The 22,452-nt window shown below is 35.8% G+C and overlaps 4 protein-coding genes and 1 pseudogene across 6 annotated transcripts; 1 reads left to right on the top strand and 4 right to left on the bottom strand.

Moving 5' to 3' along the window:
* Positions 1-543: 543 nt before the first annotated feature.
* On the bottom strand, positions 544-10,712 carry LOC105138088 (DNA (cytosine-5)-methyltransferase DRM1-like; annotated as a pseudogene).
* LOC105131210 (protein mago nashi homolog) lies at positions 1,804-4,090 on the bottom strand. The gene is made up of 3 exons (XM_011034082.1): positions 3,795-4,090; positions 3,168-3,344; positions 1,804-2,216 (listed from the first exon to the last, which is right to left on the bottom strand). The coding sequence occupies exons 1-3, from the start codon at positions 4,014-4,016 to the stop codon at positions 2,157-2,159; spliced, it is 459 nt and encodes a 152-aa protein (XP_011032384.1). The 5' UTR covers positions 4,017-4,090; the 3' UTR covers positions 1,804-2,156.
* LOC105131218 (mavicyanin-like) lies at positions 5,076-6,125 on the bottom strand. Its single transcript, XM_011034091.1, has 2 exons — positions 5,899-6,125; positions 5,076-5,745 (listed from the first exon to the last, which is right to left on the bottom strand). Exons 1-2 carry the CDS (start codon positions 6,056-6,058, stop codon positions 5,324-5,326), a joined length of 582 nt encoding a protein of 193 aa, XP_011032393.1. The 5' UTR covers positions 6,059-6,125; the 3' UTR covers positions 5,076-5,323.
* Positions 10,713-11,848: 1,136 nt separating the features above from the next.
* LOC105131202 (ras-related protein RABD2a-like) lies at positions 11,849-15,175 on the top strand. The gene is made up of 8 exons (XM_011034071.1): positions 11,849-12,019; positions 12,945-13,017; positions 13,275-13,322; positions 13,418-13,465; positions 13,622-13,693; positions 13,791-13,946; positions 14,093-14,196; positions 14,782-15,175. The coding sequence occupies exons 1-8, from the start codon at positions 12,006-12,008 to the stop codon at positions 14,876-14,878; spliced, it is 612 nt and encodes a 203-aa protein (XP_011032373.1). The 5' UTR covers positions 11,849-12,005; the 3' UTR covers positions 14,879-15,175.
* A 2,311-nt stretch (positions 15,176-17,486) lies between these two features.
* On the bottom strand, positions 17,487-20,817 carry LOC105131189 (plasminogen activator inhibitor 1 RNA-binding protein-like). 3 transcript variants are annotated; one of them, XM_011034057.1, is made up of 9 exons: positions 20,703-20,817; positions 20,295-20,602; positions 19,709-20,024; positions 19,542-19,607; positions 19,240-19,369; positions 18,604-18,759; positions 18,458-18,505; positions 17,892-17,995; positions 17,487-17,861 (listed from the first exon to the last, which is right to left on the bottom strand). In XM_011034057.1, exons 2-9 carry the CDS (start codon positions 20,479-20,481, stop codon positions 17,786-17,788), a joined length of 1,083 nt encoding a protein of 360 aa, XP_011032359.1. In that variant the 5' UTR covers positions 20,482-20,602; positions 20,703-20,817; the 3' UTR covers positions 17,487-17,785. The 3 variants fall into 3 exon arrangements, with proteins under 3 accessions (XP_011032359.1, XP_011032341.1, XP_011032350.1); XM_011034039.1 differs by having other exon boundaries at positions 17,487-17,995; XM_011034048.1 differs by having other exon boundaries at positions 17,487-17,995; positions 20,699-20,771.
* Positions 20,818-22,452: the final 1,635 nt, after the last annotated feature.

The following is a 22,452-nucleotide window of genomic DNA, read 5'->3' as shown; positions in this document are numbered from 1 at the left end:
TATTTTTAATATTTAATTATATCAAAAAAATTGAAAAACATTTTATATTGTTCGATTATGTCATAAAAAAATAAATTAAAAATAACTTTTTAATTTTTTCAAGTTTATTAAAAGAATGAGTACCAATCCCTATATAAAAATTGAAAGAAAATAAAATTGAAATAAATAAATAAATAAATTATTTTAAATAAAATATATGATAAAGATCAAATTTGATATATAAAAAATTTTAATTAAAAAAATAACAAAAAAAATGACAATAAAAAATAAGAATTAAGATTAATATAAAAATTAAATTAAATCAGATTATAAGGGGTGAAGTTAGAAAAAGATTCAAAATTAAATATATAGTAATTAAAAAATTAAAGGCTAAATTTGATATAATTAACAAGTAACAAAATATTTTTTTTATTTATTTACAGTTTTTAAAAAGTGTTTTTTATACAAAATAAATAAATAAAATTTCCAGAAAACTAAATAAAAAATTTCACTTATCAACTTTTTATTTAATAATAAACAAACTTAAAAAAAATATAAAGCAGTTCATAAAACGAACGAGTCCTTAGCCTCAATCTTCTTATAATTAACTTGAAGATATCCCTTTCCTCTTAAAATAAAAACATTCTTTCTAATCAGAAATTTCACTAGCTGTTGCAAGACACTAAGCAACCATTTAAGGAAACTACTTAAGGACTGCTCTGCCTCCCATCACGATTTACGTGAGTTCAAAAGTAATTGTCATGATGGAACTTATTTCACCCAGAATATTAATATAAAAATAATTTTAAAAACATTGTCATCATGACACGAAACAGATAATAGAAGTATTTTATGTTCGGAAAATATAAAAATCCAATTCAAAACCCTGTCTGTCTCTTTAAAATTAAACGCGTTTATATATATATAATACTGCCCAGACACAAATTTTGATACAATTCAAACACGTATTAAAATCCTTTCTAGTTGTATCTCAACACAAATTACCCAAACCAAAATTACAAATCCACAAGAGATTACGAGAGCAGTATTGTAAGAGCCCCTGATTATATTTCCATCGGCCTAAAAATCGGGCTTAATGCTTTTGTTGTTGAGCTCATGGGATAGTATCTCAGGCTTCGTTCATCAATCTTCTTCCCTTACGGGCTAGGTGCCCACTAGTTTGGGCTTACTCCCAACCCACCAGGACCTAAACTAACAAGTTCACTCATCTCCAGCACTCCTTCCTTCAAACTGTGCCAATCATCCTTATCCCCTTCTCCTGTCTGGGGGGCAGTCACCAAGTCTTCACTTCTGGAGGCCTTCAAAACAAAGGCCCACCTAGGGTTCCACCACCTCACCCTCAATACCGCACAAAACCCTTTCTATTATCCTAAACCCAAGAAAATCAAGGTAACACAGTGCCACAACAGACCCAACCAGCAGAGAAGAGAGGGTGAAAGCAAGGGACAGGAAGGAAAATGAATGGGGCATTGATAATGACATGGAAAAAACCATAGCATCCCTGATTGCCTATGCTAACTGGCCACAGAGGTGCTCTTAATTAAACATTCCACTTAAAAGATTTTCACCTGTGTGCGTAGTCTCCCATTTCTGGTTCATCAACAAAGGTATAGTGGTAATCGGATATTACATTCAAGGGGTCCATCTCATTCCATTGCATGCTAGAGGTCAATGACCCAGCAAACTAGATGAATCCATCAAAAAATAAGAAAAATTTCAATCAGCCAACAGCAGAAAATGTATGACCAAGTTCAAAGTCATTCCACCTGACATCAACTGGACTAGTGTCTGTAATGGAATGAATTAGCAAGGTCACCAGCTTCACATAAAGAGCCAATACTTTAAATTCTGAACAATTGAAAGTATCCAGAAATTAAAATCTCAGTAGTTAAGATATCCAAATATCTCAGACATAGCCAGAGAGGTGTGTCGGACACAAAGGTTTCATAACACTAGCATTCCAGTCAACAAAATAATTCCTCAATCCAGGTATTCGTAAAACCTTAGACAGCCTCAGATAAAACTAGAAAGAAAAAAGAAAAAGAAAAGGGAACTGTAACCATTCAAATGACAAACCCTACTGCAAAGCAGACAATTCAGACGTACACAAAAAACAGCCCCTTGAAGCACACATTGAATGGTAGAGACTATGGTAGTTATATGGGCTTGATTTTGAAGTGAAGGGAGATGAGAGAGAAAACAAAGCACTTCAAGTCCTGCAACCAAATAAAACGCAAATAAGAACACCAGAAAAAATAAAAACTACAAGTTGGTAACCGGGCAAGCAATGGGACACTAGTGACAATATTAACAAGCACATCATAGCTAAAATATGAAAAATTAAAAGGTTTTTGGAATTTTGAAAATAAGAGTCTTGGTTTCTCATTAACATCCTGTAACACCCAAATGAACCCTACCAAGCTTCCCAGTAAATTAGTGAATGTACAAGAACAGCTTGTCTTTAGAAATCAATTCTCTATCCATCTCACCTTAAGCTTTGGACATTTGAAACCAGTCACTCTAAAAATCTCTCTTGCTGCACACAATGCTTAAAATCCTTGCCTTTGCATTTACCTTTCAAAACACAACTATTATGCCTTCATGACAAAGGCAATGGATTCCATTTAACAAAAACACAAATATCATATCCAGGCAAAGCAAGTTCACAGCCTCACAACGAGACACAAGTTTCCAAGCCCCTTATTTACTTGCTTAATACACAGATTTAGAGAAAGTATTTTCTCACAAAAGTTTTGATGGATAATCGTATTAATCATTCCATTCGACAATGCATCATGCACATAAAACCATAACTTGTAAACTACTCGGGCTTTCATAAAAGCAAGTGCAGTTTGAACTCATTATGACACACATTGCTTGTGATGCAAATGTATAATTTTTCACCTTCAGGGAAGCAATATCACCTACTTTCTCAGCATTTCCCCTATCTAACAACCACATACCAGCATGCTAACACAGGTAACTTCAAATTCAAGAATGAGCACATTTGCAAGTAAACCCACAGTTAGAATCCTTTCACAAGGAATAAAATGACTTAATTGTACAAATGCAAATTACTGTTCAAGACAGTATTTACACACAATGACTGTGAGCAAGCTTTAACTACTACATTCAAAGAGATATCCAGGCTTATAAATTGCAATCACCTGAACAAGATAATAGAAGATGCGAAGCCCTTCAGGATCCTGGCTACTGTGAACATCAACCAGAGATCCAATCTTAGACGTAGTAAATGAAATATGCTCATTCCCCATCACAATCTCCAGCTCTTGCCTCCCAACCCGGTCCGGCTCTGGCCAGTTGTTGTCATCTTCCTTCATAATCTAAAGAAACCAAGAATCTCAAAAATATGAAAGAACCAAATCTAAACTGCCAACGAGTCAGAATTTAGAAGAAGTTTTCTAGCTCTTGTACATGAAAATTCATCAAAACAATTATAAAAATATTTGCTAAATGCAAGCAAAATAAGAATTGATTTTTGTTAAAATCAACGCTTAAGTAATTTAGTTAAAAACCAGGCAAACCAAAACCCTAGGCTCTATCTGCATTTACTTATAACTTCGAAATTAACAAAATTCATATGCTAAAATCAAAGCTCCTAAGAGTTCTCCAGGAAAATAAAATATCTAATAAACAAACAGAAAATTATTTACAGCAATGGCAAGATTGTAAATTTTGTAATCAACATGACCGAAAAAATTAGATAAAACCCTAAGCGAAACAAGAGATGTAAAAAGTTAGAGAGAAAGAGGGAGGATGAGAGAGAGGAGTACTTCGCTCTCGGAGATGATGCGGCGGCACTCTTTGAGAACGGCGGGGGTAAGAAAGACTTCTTTACGAATCATGGTGTCGTTTTTGTAATTAGAGTTGTTTGCGTATCGGAGTTTTCCATCAGGCCGGAACTCGAATTCCAAGAATTCGTGACCGAATTTACCTCTGTGACCAACGTAGTAACGAAGATAGAACTCTCCGTTATCTTCCTCCATCGTTGCCATTGCTTCCTTCTCTTTCTCTTCCTCCTCCTCTCTCCTTGCGCTTCTGTTTTATTTCTACGGAAAGAGAAGAAAAAATCCAAACCCACACTTAATGTCCAAAGCTTATAGATTTTAATGGGCTCGGCCCATTTTTTTGGCTTATGGATCATTTCTCTATCATTAGCTTTTGATGGTAACCACGTTGGGAATTGCAATATTGATTGTGCATTTTCATTTTATTTCCGGGATAGACTCAAAATTTTTTTTATCACTGGATTAATTTAATTCAATCATTTCTTTTAAAATAATTTATTTATTTTTTAAAAAATTCTTTGAAATTAAACTTGAATTTGGTTTTTTAAGTTAATATCGGGTTTAAAAACTCAAACAAGTTAGTTAATGAATTTGACCGAGTTAATATTACTTTACTTTAATTTAAAATAAAAAATATAAATCCAAGATTTTTAAGAAGGAAAGATAAATGTAGAGTCATTTGAGTTAAGGGTATACAGGCCTTATTGGCAGGCACGCAATGGAAATCTTTTTATGCTTTTTAACATTTATTCTCTTCCTTCAAGGGTTGGTCTAGCAGATACATGGAGCTCTGTTATCTCCAGGTCTCGAATTTGGATCTTCCTGCTAATAAAAAACTCTTGGGATCACGGATTGTAGAGTGTAAAACATCTTGTGTAAAGCTGATTTCAAGGATTTAATATGTTACATGAAAATTGATATAGAATACCTTGCTTTTTTTTTTTTAAAAAAAAAAATCTTAATTTGGGGCTGTAGAAAAGAAAGTGGTTTGGGCCGTGTACATCTTTTTTTTTTTCCAACTAATTTGTGCCATATCCTTTTCTTCAGCATTAATCTATTTCAACATGGCATCCATTATATATAGCAGCCCATATATTAAAATGCATGCTTTGACCTAATTCATTTGAAAATTGCACTCTGCATGCCATAGCAGTGGATACAATCATTTGACAGTTGTGTTGGTCCAGTTGTTATGCTTTATCATAAAGTCTTGCACACCAAGACATTGAACGGAACATGGCCTTGGGATACATGCCAAGCAAAACATATACATCCAATCACCCCAGAATCATCTAGCAAGCAAATGGTTTTTGCTACAAGGAACATGCACGCATGATTTGTTGCATATATACACAAATAATGGAGCTTATAAATAAAAATTAATTATTCAAGAACATTATAAATAAAAACATAAATTTCACATCCCTCATCCAATAAAAATTGAGAAAAACCAACTTCAACCCAATGATAACAAGAACATTAACAACGATGATATGGCACTGCCTCTTCACTAGCTAGCCCATCAATGCAACCGTAGTTGTTCCGAATACAAGAAAGACACCGAGCATCATGTTATATAAAATGCTGGCGGCTCCATTATCAGCCTTCGATGGTGGTGGTGGTGTGACGGGGGTTGATGGGGTTGTAGGTGACAAGCCAGATGTAGTTGATGGAGTGGTTGAACCATCGTCGACTGGAGGGGCAGGTGTGGTGGGGGTAGTTGGGGTACCACTGGCTGCGACAACGGTGATTGCTAGCTTCATGCCGCCGGAACAGTGACCAGGTGTGGAACAAATGAAGTACCTTTGACCAGCCGTGGACAAGGGTACTGTTGAGCTTCCATCAGTATAGGTTTTCAAGGTATTGCTTGCGCTGCAACTATCGTAGTCGTCTTTCGATACTTCAGCCACGCTGTGTGTGGAGCTATATTTGAACACTGGATTTTTTCCAAAGTTGTAAAATGATGGTTAATTGATTAATTAATCTGTCTTATATCATAACGAAAAACTGGATCTTATGCAATGTTGTTAAGGCACTAAATATTCTACTCAAAACTCATAATTAATAAACAAGGATTAATTCTACTTACGAAGAGAGTCACCAACAGTGAATGTTTTACCACTAGCCCAAGTGGTGTAATCTCCGACCGTGGTCCAGCCGGACGAGTCACCAACAGTGTACGTTGTAGCAGCATAAGCTGCTGGAGCGGCTAGCACAAGAATTAGGAGAGCAGATGCAATATTGGCCATGTCTGAAAGCCTTAACAATCTCTAGAATACAGGTGTAGTTGATTAGTGGCTAAGCTGAAAGGTGAGGCAAGGCCTTCTATCTTATATAGGCTGCTAGAGTTATATTTGTCGAGGAAGGAATTATTTTATTGAAAGGAGAGAGTCTTCTCCTGACACCCGTATAATTACCTGTTACATGTAACCAACTTCCCTGTCTGGAATCAAGAATATAAACTAATATAGTGGTTAAAATTAACAACTCTTCTCCCCACCCTATTCTGTCTACCTAATGCTTTGATAAATTCAGCTTCTGTACAGCTGACTTGCGTAGGGCTTACACGGTCTGGCTCCTTCGTTAATATCACTTATGTTAATTCAAATCAGGGTTTAATAAGTTACGTTGGTGGCTAAAAAGAATAGTTTTCTCCCTCCCTCAATTTCTTGAATTCAAACTTCGAGATCGCAATCTAGTATAATTTATTCTTCTAAATTCATCAGTTCAATGTTTGAAATGCATTTTTAAAATCGTGTAAATTAATCCAAAGTTATCTATAGTGTAAATTAATCCACCGTGATCTATAATCATTTAATAATAAAGAAAGAAATTAAAAAAAAAAGACAGATATAATATAATTTATAAAATTTTAAATATATTTTTTAGAAATAATTAGTTTGAGTGTTATAAATTTCAGTATCATTAAAACTTTATATAATTATTAATTTAAAATCTATAAAATTAATCCAAATATATATAAATTAATCCAAATACTTGTAATAATTAAAAAAAATAGAAGCCATGACTAAACAATTACGCTATACAGGGTACTGGAGGACGAAAGCCAAGCCAAGCCAAGCCGGTATGCCATAACCTCTCAAGAAAACATGGAACTTTCTAAAAAATAATGTCTCTCATTTTTAATCATTATTCTATCAAATGCCACCAACTACACTGATAAGAAAATCATGATGCAGATACAGATTAGGTTGGCAAGTATGTGTTCATATGTTGACCCTGAATTTATGAGTTGGTGGATGGGTTGTTGAGGCATGAATTAAATTAACTGTGCCTTAATTTTCTTTCTATAAACTAAAGAGATAGCCATAATTAGGGTGTAGTGCAAGAAAAACTATCAGCATCAGTGGACCAGGATACGTGTATTTTCAATGATTAACTGCCCCTTTAGAATCGTGCTTAATCATGTAAAATATTCTCAAATTAGGGACTCATAGTTTCTTGAAGTCATTTCACCTTTAGTCCTTTAATAATAAGCTTTAAGATCCCTCGACTTCTTAGTAATACCGGGCCTAACACAGGGAGTTTAGGAGTCAAGAAATGTGGAGATAGAAGGCCTTCTCATAGGCCTGGGCTAATATTGATTCTCCATTATGATGATGTAGGCCTTAACAGGGGCGACTTGAGAGTTGTCTTGTTGGGACAGCCTATGTATAATTTTGTAAAAACATCCTAGAAATTTAATAAGGGGCTTCGGAATATTTACAAGTCACCACCTCTATTTGTTTCTGGATCTATCCAAGATGACGACGAGCTCCTCTCTCATGAAAAATAGTAACACAAACCTGGTCTAATCCAATCAAATTATAATAGATGGGCACCCAAGGCAACGGCTCAGCGGTGGAATGGCATCCTGCATCTTCTGTTGTCACGGGTTCGAGCCTTAGAGTTACATGACTGTCAGCCCCGCGCTGCCTTACCTGCCTGCTGGGTTTGCAGGGTGTTCAGTGGGCCGTGGGGATTAGTCGTGGTGCGCGTAAGCTGGCCGGACCCCCCACGAAAAAAAAAAAAAAAAAAAAAAAATTATAATAGATGACCATGAACATGATCTTCGCCTTGTTGCCAAAGTATATGAAACAGGCCAGAGAGGCGACGAGTGATTCAAGACGAGGAAGTTGACCTGGATCCGGATACTTGGGGGAGGCACTGAGATTTCAGCTCCATTTGAAAAAACAGGTCATTTCATGTCTTTAAAAAATTTATTTTTTTAATATTTTTAAATTATTTTGATATAATAATTTTAAAAACAATTTTTTAAAATAAAAAAATTATTTTAAATAAAAAATATTTTAAATCATAACCACAACTATAATTCCAAACATTTTCAATTATCAACGGCCACAACATTCATTGCCAGTTTCATGCTCCTTTTATAATGATGAGGTGCTGAGTTATTTGTTGAGGTGTAACTTGAAATATTATTTTAATATATTTTTATATAATAAATATTTTGAAAAATAATAACAAATAAATTTTCAAAAGAGCTGATGTTTGTAAGCCTAACTTTTTTTTTAAAAGATTCTCACAAGAATATAGATATAAAGGTATGTTAACCAAGGAAGTTTTTATTGAAGGAACAAATTCATCTCCGAACAACCTTTATCACTGAATATACTTTAACCATCATCCTAGCTATGGGATCTTCTGTAATTTTACTTTTTTTTTTTCTAGCATTAATTAAGTACCATCAATTCAATGGCGGCCAGGGGAATATATCTTCAAATCAATTTATAAGTTAAACGAAACTAAGACACCTTCTTGGATGATGTTAATGGCCATAACATTAGCTGAAGGGAACACAGCACCTTTCAAAAAGTTGCGAGAAGTCTGCACCTTGCCTTTGGTTCTTGGATGATGTTCTATCTGTCTCCTAGTATATTGATTAAGAAACATTATCATGCTTAGATAAGGTCGGCACAATCCCGCGTTCTTTTCATCTTCAACTTATGTGTGCATATTTTCTTTGAATTTATGAGGTGAGGGCACAGATTGATTTACTGCTGTGTCAAGAGACCAAAGATTAGGTGCCTTCTCTCTCCCTAAACAAAAGAGATCGTGATAATTAGCTTGAAGTTTTAGATTGTAGCCAACACGAAGTAGTGCAGTGTAAGAAAAATAATCCACATTGGTGGAGCAAGAATGCGTGCATTCTGCATTTTGAAATTCTTCTCGGTTTTCTGTTGTGTAAAAATTGGCTGGCTTAACCTGCATCTGGCCTCGCTTATGAGACCAGAATCTTTTGTAAATGCAACGAGAACCTCAACAGTCACAAATATTTATAACGACTTTGTCCTGAATCTTTTTTTAATATAGAGTGAAAATATTTCATCCAAAAACCTGAAGATCAAATGGCAAAGATTGAATATATTAACATAATACAAGCCGATGACAAGAGTAGTTTGTGATACGTGATGACAACAACGAATGCTTGTCATTTTATGAAGAATTTCTTTAGCAGAGAGTTAATGTGGAAGCATCATATACTTGGACGTGCATTGCATCGCGTCCTGGGAAAAACAATGTTGACCCTCATGGCCATCTCTGCTCACTCTATTGCCACCAGCAAGGTTATTGCAAGCGCTGCCACCAATGACAAGATCGAACCCACCAAATGACCCGATCCGCGTCTCAATATCAGAACCATTGATTGTTTGTATGTCTGTAATCTCAATTAGATTTCCCTTCTGGTTTGTCTGTTCCCACCAACTTCGGAAAACATCTCTTTTGGAAACTGAAATCTCGACAGATACCACATTTTTCAAAGGAATTCCAAGTCGATGAAGAGCAACTTCAGCTCCACCAATACCGGAGAACAGAGAGAGCACATTAATCCCATGATGAAAATCATCTTTCAAAACTGCAAGATGGTAAGCAACCGTGTCAACCTAAAAAAATGGTTTAGTTGGTCTCATTATTTTCATACATATACACAAGGAGAGCATAGATTACAATGCAAAAGATGGCGTGTGCAAGCCTGAAATGAGTTTCCCAGTACTTTATATCTCTCTGTAATACTAATCCCTCCACCTCTTGTGTGGTACCTGGGGTATCCTAGCAGCATCTCTAATTCATCGTTCTAGGGGTGGTACCTTTTCCCCCCTACCCAAATCAAATTCAACTTCCTACATTCTTGGAGCACAAACTGTTTTTGACTTCGAGTAGGATCACCGATGGATCTTTGATCTTTCAAGTCTTAACTTTATCCTTTCAGTGAGTTTTGCACTCCCGATAACAGTGACATGGCAATTGAGCTTGGTTCTTGGATCCCGTGAAGGCCACCACTTACTGGTCGAGGGCAAAGCTTCTTGTATAGAAAGTGGTTGTCATGGCAATAAGGGAATCGGTTATGAATATAAACTCGTTTTCTGGAAGCAGAACAAAAGCGGAGGGAATCAACAAACTCTGATTTAATATCATATAAGAAGCGAGGCATTGATGGTGTTTGGGAATATATTAATAGTTGTTTTTTGTTTTAAAATATATTTTTTTAATTTTTAAAAAATTATTTTTGATATTATATATATTTTAATGTGTTGTAAATATCAAAAATATATTAAGTTAAAATAAAAAATAAAAAAATTTATTATTTTTTTAAACATTTTCGAAACGCTAAACACATTGTGCTCCACACCGCCTTGGGAGCAGAGACCACATTTTCATAATAAAAATATGGCGGGGCCGGTCCTTCTATTATTTTTTTAAACATTTTCGAAACGCTAAACACATTGTGCTCCACACCGCCTTGGGAGCAGAGACCACATTTTCATAATAAAAATATGGCGGGCCTGTTCCTTCTCTATTCGAGCATCGTGTATGTAATCGGTCAACTCTGTTACTTGGGCAGGGGGCCCTGCAATTAGGACTAATACACATCTGCTTCATGGTGGATTAATGAGGACCTGCAATTAACGATCTAGGTGTCGTGGTAAAGTGGTAAAAACTTGGGATTAAGGAGTTTGTTTTTTCTATAATTTCAGGTTTGAGTCTTTGATTGCTCATATGATGGCCACTGGAGGCCTACATGGTCGTTAACTTCAGGGCCCGTGAGATTAGTCGTGGTGCGCGCAAGCTAGCTCGGACACCCACGTTAATCTAAAAAAAAAAAAAACTGCAATTATTATTATTATTATATCAAGTTGCTCATGTCAATTTTAAAATGTTACTATTAAACTATTTATTTAATTTAAATTTTAAATTAAAATATATAAAAATTAACGCGACATGATTTAATGAACATAAAAAAATTTAAGAATAAAATTAAAAAAATAATATAATTGACATGAAAAAAAAAAATCTTGAACCCAACTTTTTATCTATTTTATGTTTAAAATTAAATTATATAAAAATTATTTTAATTTAAATTGATAAATTTTATTAGTTTAAAAGCAACTTAGTTAATTAGTAAAAAAGATTAAGGTTTTTTTTTTTATAAATAAAAATTTTATTATGAAATGAGTTTGGAGTTATACGAGTAATATGCTTAGGTTTGTTTAGTGATACAAAAAAGTTTCTTTTCTAATTTTTGTCGGACAATAACCTCTGATGTTAGATGACATTACATGTCTGTCATTTACGTTTACTGTCATGTTTTTGTTGCTTGGTTTTTTTTTGTTTCGTAGCACAACTATATTTGCAATGGAGGAATATTTTTTTATTTTATTTTTTTGGTTTTGTTATCACTAGCATTACGGGAGGCAAAAACCAAGCTCTCCTCCATGTTACTCAGGGCATGTTACCTTGGATCTCTCTATAAAAGAGAACGACAAGCCCGGGTGTAAGCCTCTTTTTATGGGCCGAAGGGTCCATACATCTGGTTAAAAATCCAATCAAAATTTGAATTTGGGCCCATTAGTTAAAAGATTGGAGGCCCATATATCTAGGTTATGAAACAACCAAGCCCGTTTAAATTCCAGTCAAAATTTGAAATCGGGCCCGTTAATCTAAAGATTAGAAAACTAAAGCCCAACCTAGTCCTACTGTCGAACCGAATGCTATTAATGCTCGTTCTCGCTTTCGTATTGTATTATCTCGCTCGCGTTCGTTGTATTCTTCTTGCGCTTATATGCACCGACGATCAATCTGTGAAGAGGCATCTCAACGGTGATTAACTCGCCGGAGAATAATCGGAATCCGGAAGCCTCTACTTCTATAGAAAAAATACAACACGACCTGATCATGAATCCTGAGTAGTAAGTTGCTAATCTAACAATAATCAATCACATTAAACACAGGGTAGGGTTTTGATTTAATCTCATTATCTGTTTTTGGATTGGATGCTGAAACCTTGTCTCTAAAACCTAGAAGCAGGAGCTCTTGCTGTAGATCCGTGGATTTGAATGAAATTTTATGTGTTATGATCCACTAATCGGGCTGATTAGGCAAAGATTATCTAAAATTAATTAATAGCACGTGATTGAATATAGGTTTGATTCGCGCTGGGTATCGCTTGATTAATTTGTATGTGTTTTTTCCAATCATAAGTTTGAGCTTTGATGAAGGTTTAGGGCGACAAGGAAAAGCGCTAAAGCATTCAGGATTAAACTATGGCAGATAATTTTGTAGTGTGTATGTTTTAGATGCGTGCACATGTTCGCAGTTGTGGCGAATGTTGCTTGAGCTGATTATTGGAATTGAATTTTCCAAACTTAGTATGCAATGGAGTGTGAGATGAAATGGGGTTGAGTTTCTTTTGTTTTCATTGCTCTTGATGCTTTTGATTGACTATAGTCTGTAATGCTGTCTGTAGCGATGATGGCAATGGTAACAAGAGGGATTTTGAATTGATACTTCTCTGTTGTATGACGAACAAAAAAAAGTTTTGTTTTTCCGTTTGAAGTTTACAAGGTATGTCAGGGGTTTCTAAATATGAAAACTAGCATCTGTGGAGGGTCACTGTTATTGTCAATTGTCACTCTGAATTTTGGGACCATATCCCTGGATGCTTAACTCCCCTCCCCCTCCAATGCTTAAAAAAGAAAAAAAGAAGAAGAGTTGAATGGTCCAGGGCTCATTGACGTGTTTCATTCTTTTCAGGAGCTATTGGTTGCAGCACTATTTTACTTTTGCAACCTACATTTTGATAGAGCTCTAATATCTCTTTTCATTTGTTTGCAGTGATTACTTGTTCAAGCTCCTTCTCATTGGCGATTCTGGTGTTGGCAAATCTTGTCTCCTTCTGAGATTTGCTGTAGGTCTAAAACTGTTTTTGTAGTGAATATTGGAAATGTTTGTTTATTGGGTTTAGTAGTCTTTATATATGTGATTCTTTTCTGACAAAAAGTTTATGCACAGGACATAAGAAACCAAAATGCTACAACCATGGAGGAAAATTAATATGCCCGCACATTGTTTTATTTTCTCTGTAGACACATGTAGTTAAGTTTGTCGAGTTCTTTTGGGGTTGTATCTCTTACATTTGAGAAATCCATAATTTATATGATGCAGGACGATTCATATATTGAGAGTTATATAAGCACCATTGGTGTTGACTTTGTAAGTTAATCCTTGGAATTCCATAACAACTCTCCTTGGCAAAGTCATAACTATTTTACCATATTACTGATTTCATTTTTGTCTTCTTTTGTTAGAAAATACGTACTGTGGAGCAAGATGGGAAGACCATAAAACTCCAGATTGTATGTGCTCTGTTTTTTCTGGACATCAAGATTGCCATATTCTTTATCTATCACAATCATATATTGCTGATAAAGTGTGGGGCTTTGAATTTTTAGCACTTGGCGTTTTCTCATTGAATTATTTAATTGTTTGATTGTGTTTTGTTTGACATGTAGTGGGATACTGCTGGGCAAGAAAGATTTAGAACGATTACCAGCAGCTACTACCGTGGGGCACATGGTATCATAGTGGGTGATCATGTTCTACTAATCCTCTTTGTACTTTGATTTCACCCAGTGTTTTCTTCTTTTAACGTATCTCTTCCCTGGGGGGGGGTGTTTGTAGGTTGTTTATGATGTGACAGACCAAGAGAGCTTCAACAATGTCAAGCAGTGGCTCAATGAAATTGATCGGTATGCTAGTGATAATGTGAACAAACTTCTGGTTGGAAACAAGTCTGATCTCACTTCAAATAAAGTTGTGTCATATGAGCAGGCAAAGGTAGAGCTAGTTTTTCTTTATCTAGTGAACTGTTATAAGCTGTGTATAGGCATGTGTGTATTCATCCTGATCAAGCTATAAATATTACACTTGAAACTTTTTCTTCCCTTCCCACCTCTCATCTCCATCCTTTTTGTCCTCTATAGGCTTTTGCTGATGAGATTGGTATACCTTTCATGGAAACTAGTGCAAAAGATGCCACTAATGTAGAACAAGCTTTCATGGCCATGTCTGCTGCAATCAAGGATAGGTATTGTTCTGTTATCTTCTTATGTTAACATGGAACCTGCCTTTTCTCCAAAAAGAAAAGAAGTCATGTAAGACAAGTCTATGAGTAAGATGCTTATTATCAAGTTTTTCATGCATTTGACACAGATTAAAGAAGTGTTTGAGTAGCAAATGTTGCTTGAACTGAAGTAATTGCACTAGTCTGATTTGCTAGCTTTAGGAACAAGTCCATGACTGGCTTATTTGCATGTGTGAACTGTGATCTGGCTATCAAACCTTTCAAGTCAAAAGCTAGTGTGTTGAACAAATGGAGATTAAATGCAGGATGATTGGATTTAAATGAGCTGTAAACATATTCAATTTGATCCAAACGACCATAAAAGGCAGTGAACCAGATATTCTGGTTGATATGTAATGCCGTGTTAGGTGCTTGTTTCCAATCCTTGTTTTTAGGTTTGATTATGCCAATTGTCATGTCTAGAATCAGTGGTAAGATGTTAAAGAATAGATGAAATTTCTTGATTTGGTCATCGCTGTTGGCTATTTGTGCACTTGCTTGCATCTTTAATGTAACATATCTCATGCTCTAAACTTCCTATCAATCCAGAATGGCGAGCCAGCCAGCCATGAACAATGCAAAACCATCAACAGTGCAGTTCAAAGGACAGCCTGTTGAACAGAAGGGCGGCTGCTGCTCATCTTGAGCCAAAAAGAAGTATGATGAATTTTCTTTGGCCTTGTCCATTGGCTCAACCATTACTTGTAAGATACCCTTTCGGCCTTTCTTTTATTCTCATTCACTTAAATCCTATTTGAAGTCGACATTATTATCAATTTCCCTCATTTAAGTTCATGTAAACTGTTTCAAGGTCTGTTCTTTAAACACATTTGGGCTTGTACAAAGTAGTAATAGATATTCAAGGTTGTTCCTTATTTGACCCACTCTTTAAAAACAGATATTCCTCTTAGCTCGTTATTGCATGTTTTCAGTTCTGTGGTTATCTTGTTTTTTCGCTTTAGTGTGAGGTTCAAACACATGAATAAATGAATATGTTTCTTTCCATTATATTGGGCAAGTTCAACTATTGGGATGGATAAAGTTTATTCAACGCTAGTTGTCCATCTCCTTTTTCAAACAACCGAGTACAAAACAAGTAGGGATTCTAGAGTGTAGGAGGAATCTGTAGGACGAAGCAGAACATGTATGTAATATTTGGAGATCGTGATAATTGATAATTTGCGCAAGGTTTCGAAAGGAAAATTCTATCCGGGATGATTTTCACCATCAAGGGAAGGGAAACGGTAGCCTTGGACAACTCTGGGAAAATACCCAATAATGTCGTGGTTGAACTTCAGATATGGAGGTATCTACTGGCATGTATGAGTCAGATGCCTGCTCAGAAGTTGGCTCCTTGTTTGACTCTTTGGTTACGGATTGATGCCAATCTAGCCCCTAAAGTTAATATGACCTAAGGGATCAGTGGCGTCCCTGGGCTCTCTGTTAAGGATAAGCAGGGTGTAAGAGTCGCCTCGGTTTTCTTCTCGGACAATGTGTGAATGGGCCGAGTGTAGGGAGGATGGTTATCTCTAATTTGAACGAGCCTTGAAAGCATAGTTTAGTAAATTTATTTCTCCACTAAAAGCTACCAACCTCATGTTTCCGTCCATGTATAACCAGGCTGCCGCCACCTCCCAACCCCACCAAGGTTCGGTATGTTAGGGCCTGAGATCGGACTACATGGAACAAGATATGCAGAAACTTTTCGGTATGCGACGATGGTTGCTTTCCATTTCGTGTCTTTAGTTGCATAATTTTTTTTGAAATTTTTTTTGACGAATCTTAAGCTGCATAATCGCCAATCAAGATCGTTGTACTAGGGCGTGACAAGCATTCCAAAGAACTCGCATGGCAGCTGGTATTGCGTCCCAATTGACAGTACAAAGCTCAAGATATTGGCTGGCATATCTAGTACTAGTGGTGTTCAAAAAAACCGAAAAACTGATTAAACCGAGAAAACTAAAAAAAAAAAACTGAAAAAACCGAACCGAAAAAAAAAATCCGATTAAACCGATTAAAATTTTGAAAAAACTAGCCGGTTCGGTTTCGGTTTCGGTTTTATAACCAAAAAACTGAAAAACCGAACCGAACTGAAACCGGAAAAAAAACCGAGCCAAATCGATTTGAACCGGTTTTCCCTTAAAAAACCGAACCGAAACTGGTCGGTTTGACCCGGTTTCGGTTTGGTTTCGGGTTTTTTTTTCAAATTTTTTTTTTCCGGTTTGGTTACTTTTTTTGATAAAAACCGAACCGAACCGAAAATGAACACCCCTATCTAGTACACTACTTATTCAATCACTGGCAGCGGCAATGGGTATTTTGTCCCTATAGATTTCAGCGCGTGAAGGAGAAGAGAAAGAGTTGAGGAGAGAAGAGAAAGAAAGGGAGGGAGGGAAGGAAAGAGAGAACAAGAAGAAGAGGCTGAAGTATCCCAGTAGATTCCTACAGAGCATGGACTAGGGGTGAGCAAAAAAGCTGAAAAACCAATTAAACCGAGAAAACTGGAAAAAAAAATTGAAAAAACCGAACCGAAAAAAAAACTGATTAAACCGATTAAAATTTTGAAAAAATCAGCCGGTTCGGTTTGGTTTCATAACAGAAAAACCGAACCGAACCAAAACCGAAAAAAAACCGAGCTAAACCCGAGAAAAGCCGAGCCAAACCGATTTGAACCGGTTTTTCCCCTAAAAAAACCGAACCGAACCGAAACCAGTCGGTTTGACCCGGTTTCGGTTCGGTTTTGGGTTTTTTTTCAATTTTTTTTTTTGTTTGGTTATTTTTTTTGATAAAAACCGAACCGAACCGAAAATGATTACCCCTAGCACGGACCATTCACTATTATTACTGTTTTTCACTGCAGTTTCACTACGTTTTTTTAATTTTTTTATTATTTTTTTTGAAAAAGTTTAAATAAAAAATAAAAAAATATTACTTTAATAAAAAACATCTCCTGGCGTAAACGGTCCATGAACTTCTTCGCAGACATGACATGAATAAAACCCAAGGCATGGTAACGCTGAAACGAGTTTAATTTAGTAAAATCAGGTAACCTCTATTTTGTTGAATGAAAATCAAATTTATGAATAAAATTTATTTGACTGAAACAACGTTTCCAAGTCAGAGAAGAAAAAACACGCATCTAAGTACACTTCCATTGCTTTTTGTCACTTCGCAACCAGACACCTCTATGTTCTCATATGGTGTGCTTCGGTGGCAAAACACTGGAGATGTTTGCAGAAAGAAGAACGTCATAATTTTTTCTTGGAAAAATAGGGTTCATCATCTATTTCAAAACAAAACTGAGTAGCAATTTCTAGTCATAAATAACATGTACTTTCCCCAAATTCTCAACAAGATGATTGCATACCAACAAAGAGGAGACTGCAGGGGAACCAAAGAAACAACTGAAATATACATAGTAAAGCATAAAAATAAAAATAGATCTTTTGATACAGGAAACCATGTTATTCCAGTCAATTTCCTGTGCGTGATAGAAGAAAAGAACCCAAAAATGGATAGAAGCAGAGATTCTAAGCAGGGGTTCTGAAGCATCTCATTTGCCACCCAAGGTTGGGAATTGTCCAGGATCTTCAATGGATGGGGCTGGCACGCTGCTCATTCCATCTCTACTGCCAAAACCGCTGCTCATTCCATCTCTATTGCCAAAACCTCTTGCTCCACGGCCACGACCCCGACTGCGACTGCCTGCGCCATAGTACCTCTCCCCTTCAGCAGGCTTCAAGAACTCGTTAATGCTGACAGACTAAGAACATCACAGCAGTTAGGATGATGGTTAGCTAATCCAAATTATATCATGTGAGCAAAGTGTGAATTAAACAAGGCAAAACCAAAACAATTGAAGTTTTCACGGGAAAAAAAATGCCACTCAAGACAGTTCATGGTTATCAATAGCAACTCCCATGCAATCCAAACAAGAAGACAAACGAACCATTGTTCTATCCTCAGAAGAACAGGAAGGTAATGTCTGGAAGTGCCTATTACAACATACAAGCAACAAATTCACATGCTGGCCAGCTTATTTGATGGCCATCATCACATCATCAGCAGAAACAACAATAACAGACAGGTACAGAAAATAAAAATGAAAGAAAAAAAAAACAAAAGATGCCCTGAAGAACAAAGCAAATTGGTCAAAGCACTCTCCAAAGCTTCTACGTGAGTCAGTATGAAAAAAAGGCGAAGAAACATGGGCACACATAAATACCTTCTTAGCTTTCTCATACGCCTCTTTCCGCTTATCCTTGTCAGAACCCTTGAATATAGAAATAGTGGCAAAGATATTCAAAGGACTGACATTGGTATAAAACCAATGGGAATTTAAAAGCTTTAACAGAGCACAGTAGTCTCTACCAATTTAATAAAGACATCGTTGTTTTCCTTCTTGTTCGAAAGCTGTTGCATGGATTGAAACTCTTTAGCATCGACCTTTCTTTCTTCTGTCTTAAGTGCCTGCAGGGCCTTCCTCTTCTCTTCCAGCACCTTCTCATACTCTTCAAGAGTCATCACCTGAATAGAAAGAACAAAGTATCATAAGTCGTCCTTTCAAAATGGTAAAAGTTTCTTATAAAACTAATTGAACGATCAATGTTAGAATTGTAGTTGCTTGAATAGGTTTTGACTGAAAAGTTAGTCATTTAGTGCCCTAGAGCTAGAGCTCTTGTACAAAAAAGTTTAACACTCGCACCAAACACCAGAATTAATATCATGAAATACTCTCAAAATACATAAACCAGAAAAAGTAACACCAAGTCCAACCAATTACAAAATTTCCAACCGCCTAAATTGAAAAATGTGACAAGGGACAGAACTTGCAGATAACAAACATGTCAATATTTGTATGCCTCTACACATTCGTCCTATACATTCTGATATCAATAATGAAACTATGAATGTCATGCAAACTCTCCCCAGAGCAGAAAAAAACAAAATACAACAAGGTGATATGGAGGACAGACAAAATATCTAATTACTACAGAGTGCATTCACCTTATCCTCTGGTTCTTTCTCTTCAGGTTCATTAGCAGGGTTCTCCTTTTTCCCATCTGCTGCTGCATCCTCCACGGGCTTGTCATCGCCCCAATTCTTCTCACCCTCATTGGCAGCTTCCTCAGTTACCCTAAAATAATAATAATAATAATAATAATAACAACAACAACAAATACAAGTGCCCAACTATTCTTGAAATGGAGTAGTTCTTCAACAAGTATAACATGAATATAACACAGACTTTTACAGTGGAAATTACACACAAGGACATATAAAATGTTGGTTGGTTTTATAAAACTTACAGGGCAAGCTCATCAGTTGGAGTTCCCCAGTTACCACGACCAGAGCCTTCACGCTTCATCTCATTTCTACATGTATACAGAAGTCGAACTTAGATTCTTGAACACATGGCATATTATAAATGATAAAAATATGACAAACAATACAAACTATCATAAAAATTACTCACCCACGTCCAGTCCCACTCCAATGTTCATAATTTCGACGAGGACGCTCTCCTTCACCAACTTCTTCATTACCAAAACCCCCACGACGGCCACCACGGAAACCACCACCACGAGGTCCACCATATCCACGTGATTCAAAAGTCTTTGCAGTATCTCCATCTTCAGCAGCACCTTGAACAGTTGGTACTCCAGAGTTACCGAATGAGCTCTCATTGTTGTTGAAATCCCTATTATATCCCCCACGACCACGCCCATATCCTCTTCCTCCACCACTACCTCGGCCTCCTCCTCTCCCACCTTCAGTCTTCGCTTCCCTCACTTCATAAATATAAACACAAAAAAATTAGCACATTCACACACACGGATACGGAGACACCATATTGTGAAACCACAAGGCCACAAAAAATGAAAACATGCCAAGAAAGTCATCAAGCATACATTTTTAATACATTAATTTAGCTCATTCTACAAAATAGCAAATACAAAAAACTTCTTCACGATAATTAAAAAATCACAAATTTTCACACATAAAAAAAGCACTAAATCCACACACAAACAGCAAGATGAATAAAAATGATAATAACTGACCAGCCTGTGAAGGAGGTAGAGGCTTGGAAGGGAGCTTAGCAGCAGGAGCGGGTTTAGGTTGAGTCTGAGCTGGACCTTTTTTAGTAGCCGCTGCGGCGGGAGGAGAAACCACCGGCTTTAGAGCAGCGATGAGAGATGGATCCTCGGCGTCATCAACCAATAAATCAAAAGGATTGATCGTCGCCATTTCCGATAAACAAAAACCTCAGCAACAACCAAACTAACACGCCACAAAAAACGCCTCCACGAAACCCTAAGGCAACAAGACCTCCATATTTATCGTTTCTTGTTTTATCATGAATCTAGATCTGTAAGAATAAAGAACTCAATAAAGTTAGACAGAGAGAGAAGAGAAAAGAAAAACCCTAGCCGCAAGAGAGACAGCGAGATAGAGAGAGGGAGACCTACTGCGAGATGTTAATGTTGTTGGAGACTTGCTGCTGCTGTTTAGAGTAGAGTAGCGATTTTCTTTTCTATTTTTATTTTGTCGTTGATATTAAAGAGGGAGCGTTTCTCTTTAGGTGCTGGTTATTGGGTATATTTACGGCTATGCCATTTTCGAGATAAGAAAGGGTGGAGTGACTGGCCCCTGCTAGTGAGAGTGAGGTTTCTTTAGTCTATAGGTTTATCAAGTTGTGGACTCGTCGTTTTCCAGAATCAAGCCAAGATTGATGTCTTCGCACACAGTTTTTGCTGGTAGTAGAGATAGGATTTTGTACACAAATTAAAAAAATAAAAAAATAAAATATATTGTAGGTTTATATATTTATTTGCTAAAAATAAATAAATAAGTTTATTTTAATTAATAAAAGTATATAGAGAGAGAGACACTCGCATACATTTAATTGACTGTAGTTTATAGCTTAATGATTTTTCTCCTTGACTTTCAGGGCTCCGCTCCCTCAGGGTAAATTTGTTCTTTTGTATGTGACGGATGATTGATTTGTTTTGACACGTGGGGTTAGAATGACCGGTCATTTTCAGGTTTCGGTTACAGTTAATGTAATAAATAATTACCACGTCCTTTTTTATACTTCTTCAGCTTTTTTATTTGGCTGTTTGCCTTCCATGATTATCCTTATCGTAGGTTTGGATGTGGTTTATATGCCCTGACTGGTATGATTCGGCACAGAGCCAATGTCAGATTGACTAGCAAATCAGTAGGTTAATCTTGAGTTTTGATTTATTTTTTTTAATTCTTTTCAGGTTTTATTTTAAAAAACAAAAAAAAAACTATGAAAAAAAAACTGATTTCTTCAATTAATCCGGTTTCGGATCAAGTTCTGTAATTTGGTCTTGTGTCTAGGACTGCTAATTTTATTTTATTTTTAATCCTTTAGGCTAGATCTTGTGTCTAGGACTGCTAATCTAGGTTATGGATAATTTGGTCGAAAAATAACAAAATTGTTAAAAATCAATTGTAGTTAAGAAGACATACTCTTACCAATTGGAATGTAACCCGAAAGCAGAATATTATAAAAATAATAAGTTGTAAGGTGTTTTCTTCTTTTTTTTTTAATACTTTGTACTCGCTGTGTATTCTAACGTATCACTATGGATGTGGATTTGAACAGTATTTTTTAAAAATTAGTTAGGTCATTGAACCTTTTTTTTTCCACAATAGCACCCCTTTTGTGCAAAAATTAACATCTACTTGCTCTTTTTTAAAAAAAGAAACGGTTAAATAAAGGCATATGTTCAAAGTACAATAAAACAAGTAAAATAAATGGTAATTTTAAAATTCATCCAAAAATATTCATTTTAACCCGTTTCCTTTTTAGTTAAGAGATTATGAGTTTCTCTATTTGTTGAAAATTTAATTTTAGTATAAAATTTCATTTTATCAATCCTTTAAAAAGAGAGAGTTCCTGTGTATCAATGAGAATTCTTCATTAACACCTATTCCAACACTAAAATAGTTAAAAATTATGTCAATGAGTTTTATTTATTTATAAGAGTCTTATAATAGTTATTTTAAGCATTAATATTATCTAAAAAAATAAATCAAATATTTTTTATTGTTTAATAATTAAATAAAAAATAATCTCTGAATTTTTTTTTATTAAATTCAATAATGTACATGACTTGTGTCGCAAGTTTGGTTGGTGAAATCAATTTCACTTGGGTTTTTTTTTAATTGAATGTTTTTTTTATTAAT

Source organism: Populus euphratica, unplaced genomic scaffold (genome assembly GCF_000495115.2).
Source record: "Populus euphratica unplaced genomic scaffold, PopEup_1.0 scaffold2.1, whole genome shotgun sequence".
In the NCBI taxonomy this organism is placed as follows: domain Eukaryota; kingdom Viridiplantae; phylum Streptophyta; class Magnoliopsida; order Malpighiales; family Salicaceae; genus Populus; species Populus euphratica.
The sequence above is the reverse complement of the archived record's forward strand: the minus strand, read 5'-3'. Positions and strand labels throughout refer to the sequence as shown.